The 14,920-nt window shown below is 36.4% G+C and overlaps 2 protein-coding genes across 2 annotated transcripts in view; one reads left to right on the forward strand and one right to left on the reverse strand.

The window, feature by feature from the left end:
- Positions 1-12,351, reverse strand: LOC113679308 (nuclear distribution protein nudE-like 1). Its single transcript, XM_027196266.2, has 8 exons — positions 9,586-12,351; positions 9,336-9,489; positions 9,004-9,152; positions 6,812-6,857; positions 6,470-6,560; positions 5,207-5,490; positions 4,960-5,060; positions 1-3,801 (listed from the first exon to the last, which is right to left on the reverse strand). The coding sequence occupies exons 1-8, from the start codon at positions 9,693-9,695 to the stop codon at positions 3,732-3,734; spliced, it is 1,005 nt and encodes a 334-aa protein (XP_027052067.2). The 5' UTR covers positions 9,696-12,351; the 3' UTR covers positions 1-3,731.
- The window catches only part of LOC113679317 (uncharacterized), a 23,176-nt gene continuing 19,828 nt past the window's right edge, over positions 11,573-14,920 (forward strand). The window contains exon 1 of the mRNA XM_089185867.1: positions 11,573-11,703. The gene's annotated coding sequence lies outside the window, so the exon portion shown is untranslated. The remainder of the gene's footprint in view (positions 11,704-14,920) is intronic.

The following is a 14,920-nucleotide window of genomic DNA, read 5'->3' on the forward strand; positions in this document are numbered from 1 at the left end:
TCATATCAATCTTTTTATTTGATCTGGATGAGATACTTTGCACAATCTTTTTAGTGGTGAAATGAACAAGCCAGGGACCCTTTTACGTTCATTGGCGTAAACAAAATTAACTACAAAAGTCTGTGGTGATGGTAATAAGAGATTACAGGCACTAAACAATAGCCTTATTTTTTCTCTTAAAATTCTTGACAGAACAACATCACAAGCCTCTGCAGAATAAACCATTAAGTTGGATGTAGTTATAGCATAAGGCCTGGGAATAGTAACATTTGTTTTCTGCTGAAAATTTAAAAATATAAAGTATGGCCTACTAAATTTCGAGTTAAGAAGGTTGCAGGCTTTAAGATGGCAACAATAATTTAAGTTGTAAAATGAAAGATTCTTTTTTCAAGGTAATACTAACCTGGATGGAATTATTTTTTTTCCTACTGAAAATATAGCATTAAGTGTTTAGTGATAGTACTTCTTACATTATAAACCACTGTTTTGAGATAAACCTCACAAGTCAGGCTGACTTGACATAGTACCAAAAAACTGTGCTTGGAAATGTTTACCTTGAATTTTTCAATCCATTTTCAAGGCTAAGGTCACTTGGATTACTTAAACTTAGTCTGTAACACACTTATCAGGTTTATATGTTGCTCACCACAATAAGCAGACAAAATAACACTCGCAATGGCATCATCTGGTAACCAGAGAAGACATTTTTTTTTCTTACAAATGATAGAATAACAGGAATTATAGTAACTGTCTTGTAATCATGTTTAAGAAATTATCTTATAGTGAGGGATGTCCATGTGAAACAAGCAAGGAGCTTGAAACTCAATTAAAGGAGATCTGCCTAAATGTGATATTAAATGAGCACGCTTGAAGTCTAATCAAGCAATTCCACATTAATGGCAGCCTGGAATAAAGCAGGTTAAGAATCTTGAACAACTGTTGAGAGAGGAATGCTGAAGACTCCATACTTAATACAATGGATGTCTTCCAATCAACTAAAAGATACATACCTTATTGGCTAAAAATAATGTGTTTTATGTGGAGTGCATGAGGTAGAGCCTTGAGTGACTTTTGATGAAAATCTACTTCTCCCTATGTTTCACAAAGGATCACAAGACAACTTGGCATGAGAATATAGCAGTCTATCAGAAGTCACTTGTGCCCTTTGTCCATGCACCCCTTCATTTATCTCAAAAACTTCTGTAATCAAATCAAAAATTGATGAATTTTTTACGGCCGAACAAGTGTCCAAGCTCATTTCACATGGCAGGTCCCCACTCTTCTTTTTGAATGTTTCAAACAATGACAAGAAGCTCACTCACATAACTTATGGTAACCAGTACCCTCACTGCAGCCAGTCCTTAACAACCTTATTACAAAACAAAACATTTGCCAAAGATAAGCTGTAATAAATAATTGTTTCAGTGGATTGAAACTGAGAAGATAAAGTCCAATTAGTATCTTGAAAAAATGGTTTAGCTCTTAATTAACAAACAAATCATTTAGTAATGACTCCATTACTTCGGAAGGTGCATGAAAAATTATAACAAAAACAATCATTCACCAAAATAGAGGTAAACGGTGGTGGAAATACCCACCACAGTTACACACACTGAGATGAATGTTTGTTTTACTAAATACCACTCAGACATCCAAAAAAATTGCTTCTATCTATCTCACAACATAAAAAAATGGTCAAAAATTATACTTAGGATGCGCAAGTTGAATAGTGCTTGCTTGCAGAAAGCACTATTCACCTGTGTGGTATATACTAACTATAATAATTGTCTTATTTTTAAAATATATTTTGGAGTAAACATGATATACGATAGCACCTATCTTTGGCAAATAATTTTTTTTGCTTGAAATAAGATTTACCTTTTGAAGCAGCCACAGAGGTTAAAAAGTATCCATTAGAATATAAGGTATTTTTATGTTACATGTACATTAAGTTTATTTTAAAAAATATAAAAAGTTTCCTCTTTAATTACACCTCAACAACTACCATGATTGGTTAAATTAGAGTAATGTCGCAAAAAAAGCCAATTTGCAGAACTTAAATTAGTTGATATACAAGCACACCTTGATATGACATCGAAACATGTTAAGGAAAAACAAATACAGCCTTTTGTAAACAAAAACTGCTGTTACCAGTCTATACAGCCTGCAAGCAAGCACTCATAGGCACACAACTACACCAACCAGCAAGCAACCAAAAAATCTGGATCAGTATCAGTATCAGTATCTGAGCAACTACACAACTACCCCTCCCTTAACCAAACAACAGTCAACTGATAACAAGTTAGGGTTAATGTTGGGTTGGGGAAGGGTGAGTGTGTACTTGGTCAAATGCTGACATTCATCCAAAAATCTTTCATGTCAGACCCCATGGTGAATTATTTCAATTGCTAAACTAACTTGACTCTCATTGGTTCACCAGTTGTACTGCAGTGCTTGTGAGAACCTGCTCATTGGCTAGTCTTGATAACGTGCTTATTGGATTCTTCTAGTAAATTAATTTGATTGAAAAAATTCACATACAACACCCCAATTTTGACACCACAAACACCAGTTGATTATGCGAAAACTGACTCTTCAAATACAATTATTTTGCTTTTTCAACCTTTGATTTGGAAAATCAGGACAATAAGTCAACCCTGATATCTTGATTAAGGAAAATCAAAACTTAAGTGAAACAAACATTTATGAAGGAAGGCTTCTAAATGTTACAAATAGCTTTTCCTTGTGCAGGGGTTTTCACATCTGTCACAGCAGAGGTTTTAATATCTTTTTCCATAGGGGGGCTGCTGATGCTATAATAAGTGGCTATCTGTAAGGCAAAGCCTAAACATGAGTGCCTGTGTGCAAGCTGAACAGATAGTGACATGAAGTCTTACAGGTGGTGGTAAAGCACCTGTCACCATATTTTATTGAAACCTCTGCACAGGTTGGAAAGAAATGTTTGGCCTGTAAAACTAAGGTGGAAGAGGTATGTGATGAAGGTTAGTATTAGAAAGTTGTGAAAATTCTCACAGTCACATCATGAAACTCTGATCTCATCTTCAAGGTTTCATAAAGAGCAATTATGAAAATTTATCCTTTAATTCCAGCTGTGAACATGCTCTGTTTTCCAAATCAAAGGGTGAACCATCAAAAATGTTTAGAAGCATCTTACCAAATTTTCTGCAACAAATGTTTCAGCAACACCTATCCAGATTGATTTAGCAGAATTAAGTCTTTAAAAATAAATACTCCAAAGTATTGGGAATTTTTAATAACTGTAGTTAGCAACTTGCTTTCATATAGTACCACTGTAATTAAATATTCTTAAATGTCTCACCATTTTTCATAAGGAATCTTTCTTGTGCTAATGAAATCTGCAACTATGTTACAATAAAATGCTTCAACAGCTATACAAAATATCTGTACAAATTGGACACACAAATTCTGCTCTATATTTAAAATTCGATTGAATTTTCAAGTTAGCAACTTAATATTAAAATTGGTTAACAACCACTACCTTGAAATTCACTTCAGGAATTTAATTCAAAGGATTTACAAACAACCAGACTCATTCATTGGGCTGTTTTTCAAAACTTCTGGCTTTAGTTCCATTTTTTTTTTAAGGCAACACCTGCATCAACACTGACCAGCGTTCCCCGGAATGTTGTGAAAAGCAGCTCTTCTTCACAGAACAGTCAGATTTAGTATTCTCTCACATGTTTCTTTCATTACACCTGAACCTTAACCAGTCCCTGCATTCCTGGGTTTTGGTAACTGCTCTTGGGAATTCTGCTTGGCCTGAAATAAAAAGTAAAAACACCACAATAAAATACATATAAAATAGAAGATAAAATGATGAGAGACAAATTCATTTTTCACCCATTCTGGGTGACCACAGTATTACCAAAACGGGCCATAAAAAATGCAGGGTTCTCCCTAGTTTTCAACACAGCAGGTAAGGGACCTTTTCAAACCAGTAAAGCACATTTGCAGCTTCAGGCGGCTGGTCATGCTCAACTATGTCATTTCCTAAAGCATACAGTACATCGTGCCTATCAAAAGTTCTCCATTGAAAAATTCATAATGTGAATGATACACCTTTAGGTTCAGAGGTTGAACAAAACAAAGTAAAATTTTGCTATGCCCTTTCTAAACTGCTTATAATGTAAACTGGTCTCCCTTCGATTTTGGGTGATGTCTTTGGTGTCACTTACAAGGCATATCGCTGGAAAATCAGTGGTGTCAGCTACGAATTGCATCACTATGAAATCGAATCACATTGAATAGCTGTATTTGTGCTCTAATTGTCTCACATTCAGAACTTTTATGCTGTCTAGAGATTTTACTTTCAAGGCTTCTTTCAAGTAGAATTTCACGATGAAGACTAGCTTTGTCCCCATGTGTTCGTTATACAGCCGGTAATTGTAGAGCTGTCAGGATGGTTATTTGAATTGGCTGTTTTTCCATTGCTAGTATGTAACCTTTATTTTGTTTACCACTAAAATTCTTGTAAAGTTTACCAGCCACTCTTTGTGACCTCTTGTTACTGGACAGAAATGACAGCATTGTTTGCTACCGTTTCATCATGGAAACTGAACAACTAAACAACACCACATTTGCACATGCAGAGAACTGACAAATGTAACGAGATTTAGCAGAAAGCCTGTGAAAAATCACTCTTGCTTCAAAATTTGAAAGGTACCAGTCAGTGTTAGCTAACTAAAGCACCTGTAGATCTATAATAGTGCACACTGTTGGCTTGTTATTACACTTTCTTACCAGATTAGCTCACCATAAATGTGTATTTTTTAAGGGTTCTGAGCGTTTCCAGTTGGTAATAAGTGCTCTTACAAGCAGTAAATTTTACTGGTTACTGCCTGATAAGGAGAACCCTGAAAATATACTTTCATTATTTCAATTAGTAAACTTGAAGCTATCAGTGTGATGACTCATTACCTTGGAGACTCTGAGGGGCTGTTAGACCCAGTTGATCCTCTTGGATTTCGAGGTTGATCTTTAACAAAGTTTCGACATGAAGCCAGTTTAGATTCAAGGGCCTAAGTTGCAGGAGAGAGCAGAGTAACACGAGTTAAGTATGAAAGAAATGAAAGAAAAAATGTACCAACAAGTAATGCTACATCAAATTGCATCAAAACTGCTATGCGCTCCTTCTCAGAGAAAAAAATATGTGTAAATCACTTACCCCTACTTTTCTCAACAGATCGCCAACAATGTTTAGTGCAGATATTCGTGCAGATGGAGTCAGCGGAGAAGTGCCATACCCTGTGTGGAGTGGTGATGTTCCTATGGAAGCAGTTGTAGCATGGAAATCTGATGTCTGGCTTGTAGTTTCTGGTTTCAATGAAGATCCCTCTATTTTCAATGGCCCTTTATTTTCTTTGTTACTCTCTTTATCTTTGCTAAATTCTAATCCATCACCAGGTTTTTTTCTCTCTTTTTCTTTCACCGCAAGTTCTTGTCGAAGATCTGTGCAAAAAATCAACATTTCACGACCAGAATTACTTCACAGAACACCAGACATTTTTGTTGCTCTCATGACATTTTGTGCTGCTTGCAAAACAATGAAACCTTTCTTTTTTTATTTGAGAAAAGTTTTCAAAATAACATTTTGCAATTTAAAGAAACTGAAACTCTAAAGGCTTTTTCTCCAGTAGTAAGCTCATTGCCAAAAAGCTTCATAAGTAAGATCAGGGGTTCTCTTGAACATGTCTACAAGGTCAAGAATCATGCCCAAGGCATTTAATTTAGACATTGTGGAATGCTATTTTTCATTTGGAATGGAATGCTTCCTTCTATGAGAAATTTTGTGTGACCATATCTTAATAGCCCTCATAGAATATTACAGAGTTTGTTGAGGTACCATGTCAATTTCCATGAAACTACACAGAAACTAGCATTTTAAACACTTTTTATGCAAGTGTTGTGTAACCAAATTCATTAAGGCATGCACTTCAATTCCTGAGCACTATTTATCACCTTCACCTTTCATCAACACATGGCTTTACGACCAGTAATATTCTTGCTCAAAACCTCCAACTGGGAAAAAACCTTCTGGTATTTGAGCATCAAGTTTAATATAGATGGCGCACTTTTACCCAACAGTATACTTGCCAAAATAAACAACACAATATCTAAGAGCAGCCAATATCAATTTTTGCGGTTCTTTATCTCTGTATGTTAATGAATCTTAAAATAGTCAATTATAATATAGTATAAGGTAAATTAGTTCCTAAGCAGCAAGAATGGCTAACAGTTTATGCAAGAGGAACAGATAAATGAAACAATTAACAAACACTTCTAGAAATTTGGCATCAAATGCATGAAAAAATTTGTTCTCCTTGCAGTGAACAACATGGTGTCTAAATGTCCATCTGAACTTGGTAAAACAGTTTGACTACAATACTGCTACACAATGATTATCATTATATTGAAAATCTTTTCTAACCTCTTGCTTCATCTTTCAGTCTTTGTACTGATTCTTGGAGGGTCTCCTTTTCATCTAACTCATTTTCAAGAATAGCATTTCTTTCTATGGCCTGCAAGACAAGGATACAAAAATCTACTGTTTCTATCACTTGTTAGGATAAATCAGTGACAGCTTTTTATAGCCTTTTCCACAATAAAAAGCAAATGAATTTTCCATTGCTCCACAGTTTGCCCAAGTTTAATATATAAAATGAGCATTTCGTGATACAAAACTCTCCTCTTAAGTTGAATATGTGCATCACCACTGATGATAAAGCTGTTATAAGATTACTACAATATATTCCACCCTGGTGCTAATTACCTGATTCAGCTTCTGCTCAAAGTCTTCCAGTGAGCACACTGTTGCCCTGAAATGATTTAAAATAATAAATAAACAAATAAACGATAAATAACATACTAAAGAATAGATAATGTTTGCAGTAAGCAACAAAAATGCTAGCTATTCAGCTGTGCAAATCCACAAGATAATCTTATTTAATGAAGTTTCTACTACAGGAAACTTTGGTGATAAGAGAATTCTCTGGCTCTTCCGCAGAATTTTCCAGCTTAATATTTATGGCATTAGCTAATCTTATTTAGCTGAGAAAATATTTTTGTGTCTTTTTTTGGTTTCATGATAAACCCTGTCAAGAAAATTACTAAGAATCTAGTCAAAGACAAGCACAATTACGAAAAGTTATTTGGCAATTTTTCAGTACAGAGACCTAGGAAAGTATCACTCGATAGATAGAGAAGAGAAATTTAGCAAAGTAAAATGTGTAACTTAAAAAAGAAAACAGTAATCAAATGCAGAATTTCATACAAGCACACATCATAGATAGAAATTTAACGTTCTGAGAAATGTCCACGAATTTTGTTCACTAGCTAATGTCACAGCAGGTACTTTTTAAAAAGGGCTAGCAATGTCTATCTATAATAATTTTGTTTGTATACCACATACATATATATACAAAAATGCAAGTAGTTACATGAACTGAAATAGCCTGAAATCTGGTTTGAAATTCATTCCTTTACTTCCAACAAAAGGAAAACTAAGAAATATATTCTTAAGAAAACTAAGCGACAACTTGTGACCAAATCGAGATAAATTTCAGAAAAATTGTTAAAACTAACCACACTTGTTTGAAACATAAGTTTATTAACTGGAACATAAATATTGTGTTTCAAGTCACCACAGCTATCAACCATAACAAAAACTTTGAATGGTCCTCAAAACAAACAAAGTTTAAAAACCCTACAGGAACTTGTAACAACCATGTTTCAAAATGATTGAGAACCACACCAAAGAACATTTAAAAACATTGCAAAAGTCCTGCTAATTCAGAGCAATGTTCTTTATAGATGAATAAGCCATGATCAAGGAGGGATTAAGTTAATTAAAAATGCAAAATTTACTCATCAGCATGGCGCCAATTTCTTCTAACCCTACAGGTGTTCAGTGTTCTATCTAAGGGCAACAAGCTTCATTCTACTAAATAACATAAATATTTATCTCTGATGACCAAAAGATGGACAGATTCAGAGTTACAGGTGCATGAGAATTTCATAATTGCAACTTCCTCTTTTCCTGCTGATATTGTTTTCATTTTATCATTTCACACCATTAATAAGGGAATAAAGCCCGCATCATGCCCTGGATGCTTTTCTCCTAGATACACTGGGAATCATTCTTTTGACAAAACAAAAGAGAATTAATAGAACGTAAATATTGTTACACCCCGCTAGGTTTGACATTTTGTAAAAGTTTACCCAATTAAGGCTATATTTCCACTCATATATACTAGGTCCAACATTAACAAAGCCAAAAGTTGGAGCAAGAAAGAAAAAAGGAAGAGATTGAAAAGGCTAAAAGGGTAATAAAAACCTAATAAACAGGACAAAATTCCTTTGTAATTCAATGACATATAATTAACATAATATTTTAATCCTCCAACTAATGCAAAGCAGCATTTAACAAGCGACCTTTCTGTTATTGAGCAACCATCTTCTTGTTTGAAACTGGCAAAAAGCTCCCTTCAAAGCGGTAATTCGAAAAATTGCCCGTCACATTTTTAAAAGTAATCGATAAAATAAAATCGCAAGTGCCCTAACCTTAATGCATGGCCACAGAAACTGATACGGGGATTATTTCCCCCGACCCTTGTCCTGTGCTTCAATTTGTCGCATGCCACAAGTCGCACTTTAGCAAACACATTTTAAGCGATAATATTTGAATAAGCTAAGTTTCGACATGTAAAGACACCTTCTCTTGATTTCATCTGTGGGCGACTACATACAAGCTTACTAAAAGCAACACAGTACAAAAATATTGTAGCCGGGTAAAATTTGAGCAACATGGACAACATCAAATGCCATTCCAGGAGGCAAAAAAATATCAGGTCATCATGAAATATGGGAAAATGATCACAATTATGATTTGAATGTTGTCGTTAGCTATGCCTTACAGCTCCAAAACACAGCCAAACATTAGCTTCACATTTCTTTTCTACAGACCTTTTCGCTCTTTCCAGATCGTCATTCGCCTGTTCGAGTTCCCGAACGTATTTTTGAACTTCTTCTCGAACAGCTTTAAGCTGGGCTACTTCATCTTGTAGCGCTGATATCGTAAGATAGGATTCATTCTGGCTTGCATCTAGTCTCGCCTAAAATACGATCAAACCAAAAGTGAACGTCAAAACCAGAACAGTCGAACTATCGACAACTCGGAAGACAAGATGGCCAATGTACGCGAAGCAACTCTTGCATTATTTACAATGTTCCATTTATCAACAGACAAACTGGCGATACGCGACTTACGCCATTAAATAAAATATTCTTTCCTTTACCTTTAAGCTTTCGTTCTCCGTTTCTAGTCGTGTTTTTGCTGACAAAAGTTCTCGCTGTCTGGCTTCTGCTTGCTCTAACTGCGTTTCCAATTCTGCTTCTAATTCACGACTACCTTCTTGAAACTCGTCGAGTTCATCTCTCGCTTCTTGCAACCTTTCAACCAAAAGAAACGTTGAATTTGAATCTTCTATCATTTTCCTACTACATCGAATGAATGTCATCGAAAGACAAGGTCTTCAAAACACTCACTTTCGCTCTAAATCCTCGGCTACTTGCTTCCAGTAAGTCGCCTCTTCCTTCGGATCGGCGAATTCCAATTCCTTATCGGCCGTAGAAATACTCATTCCCAGCTGTCGCATATGGACGGTAAGATGTTTTCGCCTCGTTATAAATTAAGAATCTAACTCTCTATCAATCTATGGCAAAACGAAGGAGAAACCGGGCTCAATCAAGCCAAGATTAGCTTCACGTCTCGAAAGCTCAACGAAATCATTAACAAGCAAACCGTTCCCCTGATGACGTCAACTCGAGTGATCTGCTTAAAGGATTGTGGGATAGATGAGACGAAATGTGATAAAATGCCACGCGTGGTTTCACGGTTTCTCATTATGGAATCATAGAACGTGTTTTATGGGTTACTGACTTTGCCAATCAAACACGACAAGTAACTGCTCCTGCTTGATCGAATACCAACCATTCCGTGGAGCATGGTGTGAAACAAATGCTCGGCCGGTCAAAGTAAAAACACGTGGTTAAATATTCTCGGTCGGTCAATTGGTCTACATGATTCATTTCGTATCGGGAATATCAAATAAAATTTAAAAATGTGTAGGCTCTCAAATGATTATTTTAGTTAATTAACGATGTTTACTAAAATCATGGCAACCAAATTGCCCCGAAGCTATTTTGATGAACGGAGTCTTCGAAACCAGAGGACATTTTTAATTACGTAACTACAAAATTTTCAAAGTTGAGTGCAGTTGAAAAAGAACGCCCTCTGAAACTAACTTAATTTACAAGCTATTTGTATTGCTATAGAAGTAATGAGCGTGGTATCAAAGCGCTGTGACTAGAACTGAAGCTTTAATTTATGGAACATTGAGAAACTCATCCACTCCATAATATGAAAGGTGTACGAGAATTATCTGAAGGGTCACCGGCTTGTCCATCTTGAAAGAACTGACCCAGAACCGAGCATCTCAACCGCGACCGGACATAATTATCCTTCCTTCACGCCCTGTAATTTAGAAAACCACCTCAAGACCTGAAATATGCAACAGCATGAGTAACTTATGGATGATCAGGCGTTATTTTTTTTCCCGACCGCGAAAGTGCATCGGCGCAAAAGCCGGTTGCTTTATCGTGCTCCAAAGAAAAGAAGACCTGATCGCATGAAATCTGTTTTGCCGCGAGCAAGTTGGCACGGGTTTTTATCAAAGCATGGTGTTTGCGTGACTGAGATGTTGATCAGTGAATAAATATTGTCAAGATTTTTTTTCTTTATATGCATTTGTTTCGTGCAATTGCGTTTGTCGTGGTTACCACATGATCGATACTGACCGGAACACTTAAGTCAAACTTTCAAGTCAAATATCAAGAATACAAGAGGAAGTGTTCGTGGGCCAGTATGCGGAACTGTAATTTGTTGCTAATTGCTCTGTTGATTTAGGAATTGTTTTCTAAATTTGTCAAAAGAGTCAGGTAAATCTGATTTTCGGAAGAGTTAGATCGTTCGACTTCCTTGTCGGTTGAAGTAATCCTTCTAGGAAATCGTTGCTCTACATCAAATGGCTTTCGGCGCATAACTTGAGTGTCTCTGGCTTTTTATTTAACTCTTTTTCAGTACCACTTCATAAGTTTAGCATTACGACTCGTTGCTGCCGAGGATTCTCAACTACAATATGCCGAGGCTAGTTCTTAGTCAAAACGATAGGAGCCTAATTCAGTTCTAAAGTTTTGCTATAATACCAAATGAAAGCATGATTCATGTCGGGAAATTCGTCTTGGAAGAAACTGATATCATAAATACTGGGTAATTTTAGCGTGCTTGATCGTAAGAGTTTCCGAAATTAGGACCGGGGTTGTACCCAGATTAGATGCATATGCTTGAAAAATACCACATAAAATATCCCAATATCCAAATAAGACCGTTGGTCTTTTTATTTGCTTTTTGTTTGTTCGGTGTTTCACTTGTGAAAGTTTCGAAAACATGATTCCTTGAAATATCTCGAAACATCCGCAAAAGCTGGGTTTCGTTACGCGTTTTATTTTTTAGGCAACTTAATCGTATGATCAATCGAATGGAAGACATATTTCAAGTATTATTCAGATTGCCTAGTTATAACCAGTGAAAGGAATCCGAAAACCGTGAGTATACTCTTCCGAACGGAAGACTATTTTTGGTTTTTTACGTGAGATAACTTCTTGAAATCCCACTGAAAACACGAAACAAAATATTCCGGAAGTTAATCTGCATGTTGTGTCTTCAGACGACAGCCCTCAAATCGGCTTGGACCCACGAATTGCAAAATTATAGTCATGCAAAATCAGTGAATTTAGGTTTGAAATTGCATTCAATATGTTCAAAAATAGGTAACCAACTTGGTCTGAGCCAACCCTATAGACCCACGAAAAATTAACTTCTTCCAATAATGCTTCCACATCAATCTGCTCTTCTGTTACTCTCTAACCGGTGTCGAGTAAGAGCGAAAAATATTTTACCGGTAAGATCCTATGGGTGAAAAATATTCTCTGCCTTTTTGCGCGTTAAATTCAGCTGCAGTTAGCTGTGTCCAACAATCGTATGTCAATAATGTTCAAGAAGACTGTCTGTTTCAGCACAACGGGAAGAAAATCTCAAACTTATGAAGAAGTGTATATGCTAACCTTGAACCGGTCATATAAGCACGTATCAGAGTTGGATTCTGGCAAATAACCAATTTCGAATTAAATGCGGAAGTTTTCTAATCAAAAGGATAATTTCAGGAAAGCAATACTCCTTCGTTGGCCAAGAGACGTTTGATTGAAGTAAATACTTAGTAAATTTTTTCGGAGAGGATGGCGCTTACTTGAAGAGAGAGCGCTTTTTATTTCAGCTGTACGTAATATAGTACCGCCCACCAGTTGGTGAAGTATAGTAAAATTAGACCGTACCTTTTATTGATGTTTGGCCTTCGTTAGGAAAACGAAAGTACTGGTGCGGAGTAGGGTCAGCTCTACTGAGGGACTGGGCATTATTTATCGCCTTGCCGGAGAAGTGGGGGGGGAGGGGGCAAATAGGTCGAGGTTTTAGGGGTGATTACATGGTTTTCAGGGGTAACGGAAGGGGGATCAATACTCGCCTAAAGAGAATGAAGGGGGCCCTTCAGGAAACTGAGTGGAGGGATCATAAGAATGTTACAGAGCCTCATAGGGGGGGTTAGGGTAAATTTTATTGTTACACATCCAAAGTCCTCGAACCCCCACCCCCACCCCCGTAGGTGATAAATGATAAGTGGTGCCTATGAGTCAGAGCTGTCAAGTAAAGACTTTATTCTTGAAGTTTCTGGTCTTCAACCCTAAGAATAAATCAATCGGCTCCTATGATCACCACCGGAGCCACAAAAAAAGAAGCCGTTGAAGGAGTTCCGAATAAATCATTCTCGGACTATTTCCTTCACTGAGAAAAAAGAAGAATCAAATCAATAAGATCTCTGAGCTGAGTATTTTTAGGCAAATTTGCTTCAAGCTAATTGTCAATAGCTGCCAATTGTCCACAAAAAAATATTGCCCGAAATGTGCTTAAATCTGTGGGAAATGAGAAATAATGTACAATATACTCGAAATTGATACTGCACTAACATGAACGTGCAAATCTATGCTGACTGAAATCGCTTTTTATTTGAATCGCTGCCCCAAAAAATGAAAAAAGTTGCCAACATTCGGTTCACCTTCCTGCCCGGAAAAGACGGATGAAGAAAACGGGGGGGGGGGGGGGAGGGGGGCAGGGGGAGAATTCGATGTGTCTTCACATAAGATAAGATAAGATAAGATAACTTTATTTATACACGGTATTTCCATCAGTTGTTAATTATCTATAAAGGTATATCTATCTTCCTAACTATAATAAAATCTAATAATAACAATTCAAATAAAAGAAACAAATAAAAAATCTGCTTTTCATGGAGGCCGTGTCTAAAATTTACTTAAAATTAAGATATTATTTTAAACTGTGGCGACTTAATTTAGATTTGAAATCAGTTAGTAAAGACGCTTGTCTTAGATCTAAGGGTAAGTCGTTCCGCAAGTGAGCTCCGCTGTACAAAAAACTTCTCTTAAGATAATCAGTTCGAGGTTGTGGAAGAACTAATTTGTTTTCCGTATTCCTTAAACGATAAGCACTTATATTGTCACGATATACAAATCTTGATCTCAGATAATCTGGTGTCATACCATGTAAAGTTTTATACATTAAGATAGATTTTTGTTCCAATCTTTGATAGTAGAGTCTTCGCCACCCTAGTGCCCGGAACAAATCATCTAAATTACTATCATAGCTCGCAGATATTAGGATGCGAGCTGCCCGATTTTGAAGCCTTTGCAGTTTTTCAGAAAGGCCCTTGTTACAGTTTCCCCACACTACATTACATTAATCAAAATGTGGTTGAACAAGGCTATTATAAACTTTAATTAGAACATTAAATGGAGTGAGGTGCCGAATTCGTTTAATTGCACCAATGGCACAAGCTATCTTCTTAGAGATGTTTTCAATATGACACTCCCAGTTGATATTTTGATCGACATAAACTCCAAAGGACTTAGCGGAGGTTATTTGTTCTATTGCGATTTCGTTTATAGTAAGAGAAGGACTTTCCGTAAATTGTGATAACTTCTGCCTTGATGCAATAAGCATAAACTCAGTTTTTGTCATATTTTGGGTAAGCTTGTTAGCACTCAGCCATTCGTACACATTACTCAGGTCGTAATTAAGGCAATAATTTATATGATCAAAGTCAGTACTGGCAAGCGTCAGGCTGGTATCATCTGCGTACATTCTGGGTTCCGAATATGTCAGACAATGTGGTAAGTCATTAATATATATTAAAAACAGAAGGGGTCCCAAAATTGTTCCCTGGGGAACACCACATCTTAGATATTTCGGAGTTGACTTACAAGAATTTACATGGCAAATCTGTGTTCGATTATCTAAATAAGAAGCAAACCATTGATAACTGGTCCAACAAATCCCATAGTATTGCAATTTTCGTAGCAAAATATCGTGATCTACTGTATCAAATGCTTTTTTGAGGTCTAAAAACACTACGGCATTAACAAGACCATATATACATATAGACATATAGACATATAGACATGAGTAGGTAATAGCTCTGTTTGTGGGTTATTATGATTGGCTACTGAAAGTCACATAGAATACCTTAGCTTGCTTCCGAACCAGCTTGGGAATTTGTACTCTCGTAACGGCTGTTATGCTCATTAACTCCTCCTCTTATAAAAGAATGTGTGTTTTGGCAACCGAAAGGAAGATAATGTTTAAGGTATGTTTAATTAAGACCGTTAGCTGGTGAAATTAACAGGAGTAAGTTCA

Source organism: Pocillopora damicornis, chromosome 10, assembly GCF_964200805.1.
Source record: "Pocillopora damicornis chromosome 10, jaPocDami1.2, whole genome shotgun sequence".
In the NCBI taxonomy this organism is placed as follows: domain Eukaryota; kingdom Metazoa; phylum Cnidaria; class Anthozoa; order Scleractinia; family Pocilloporidae; genus Pocillopora; species Pocillopora damicornis.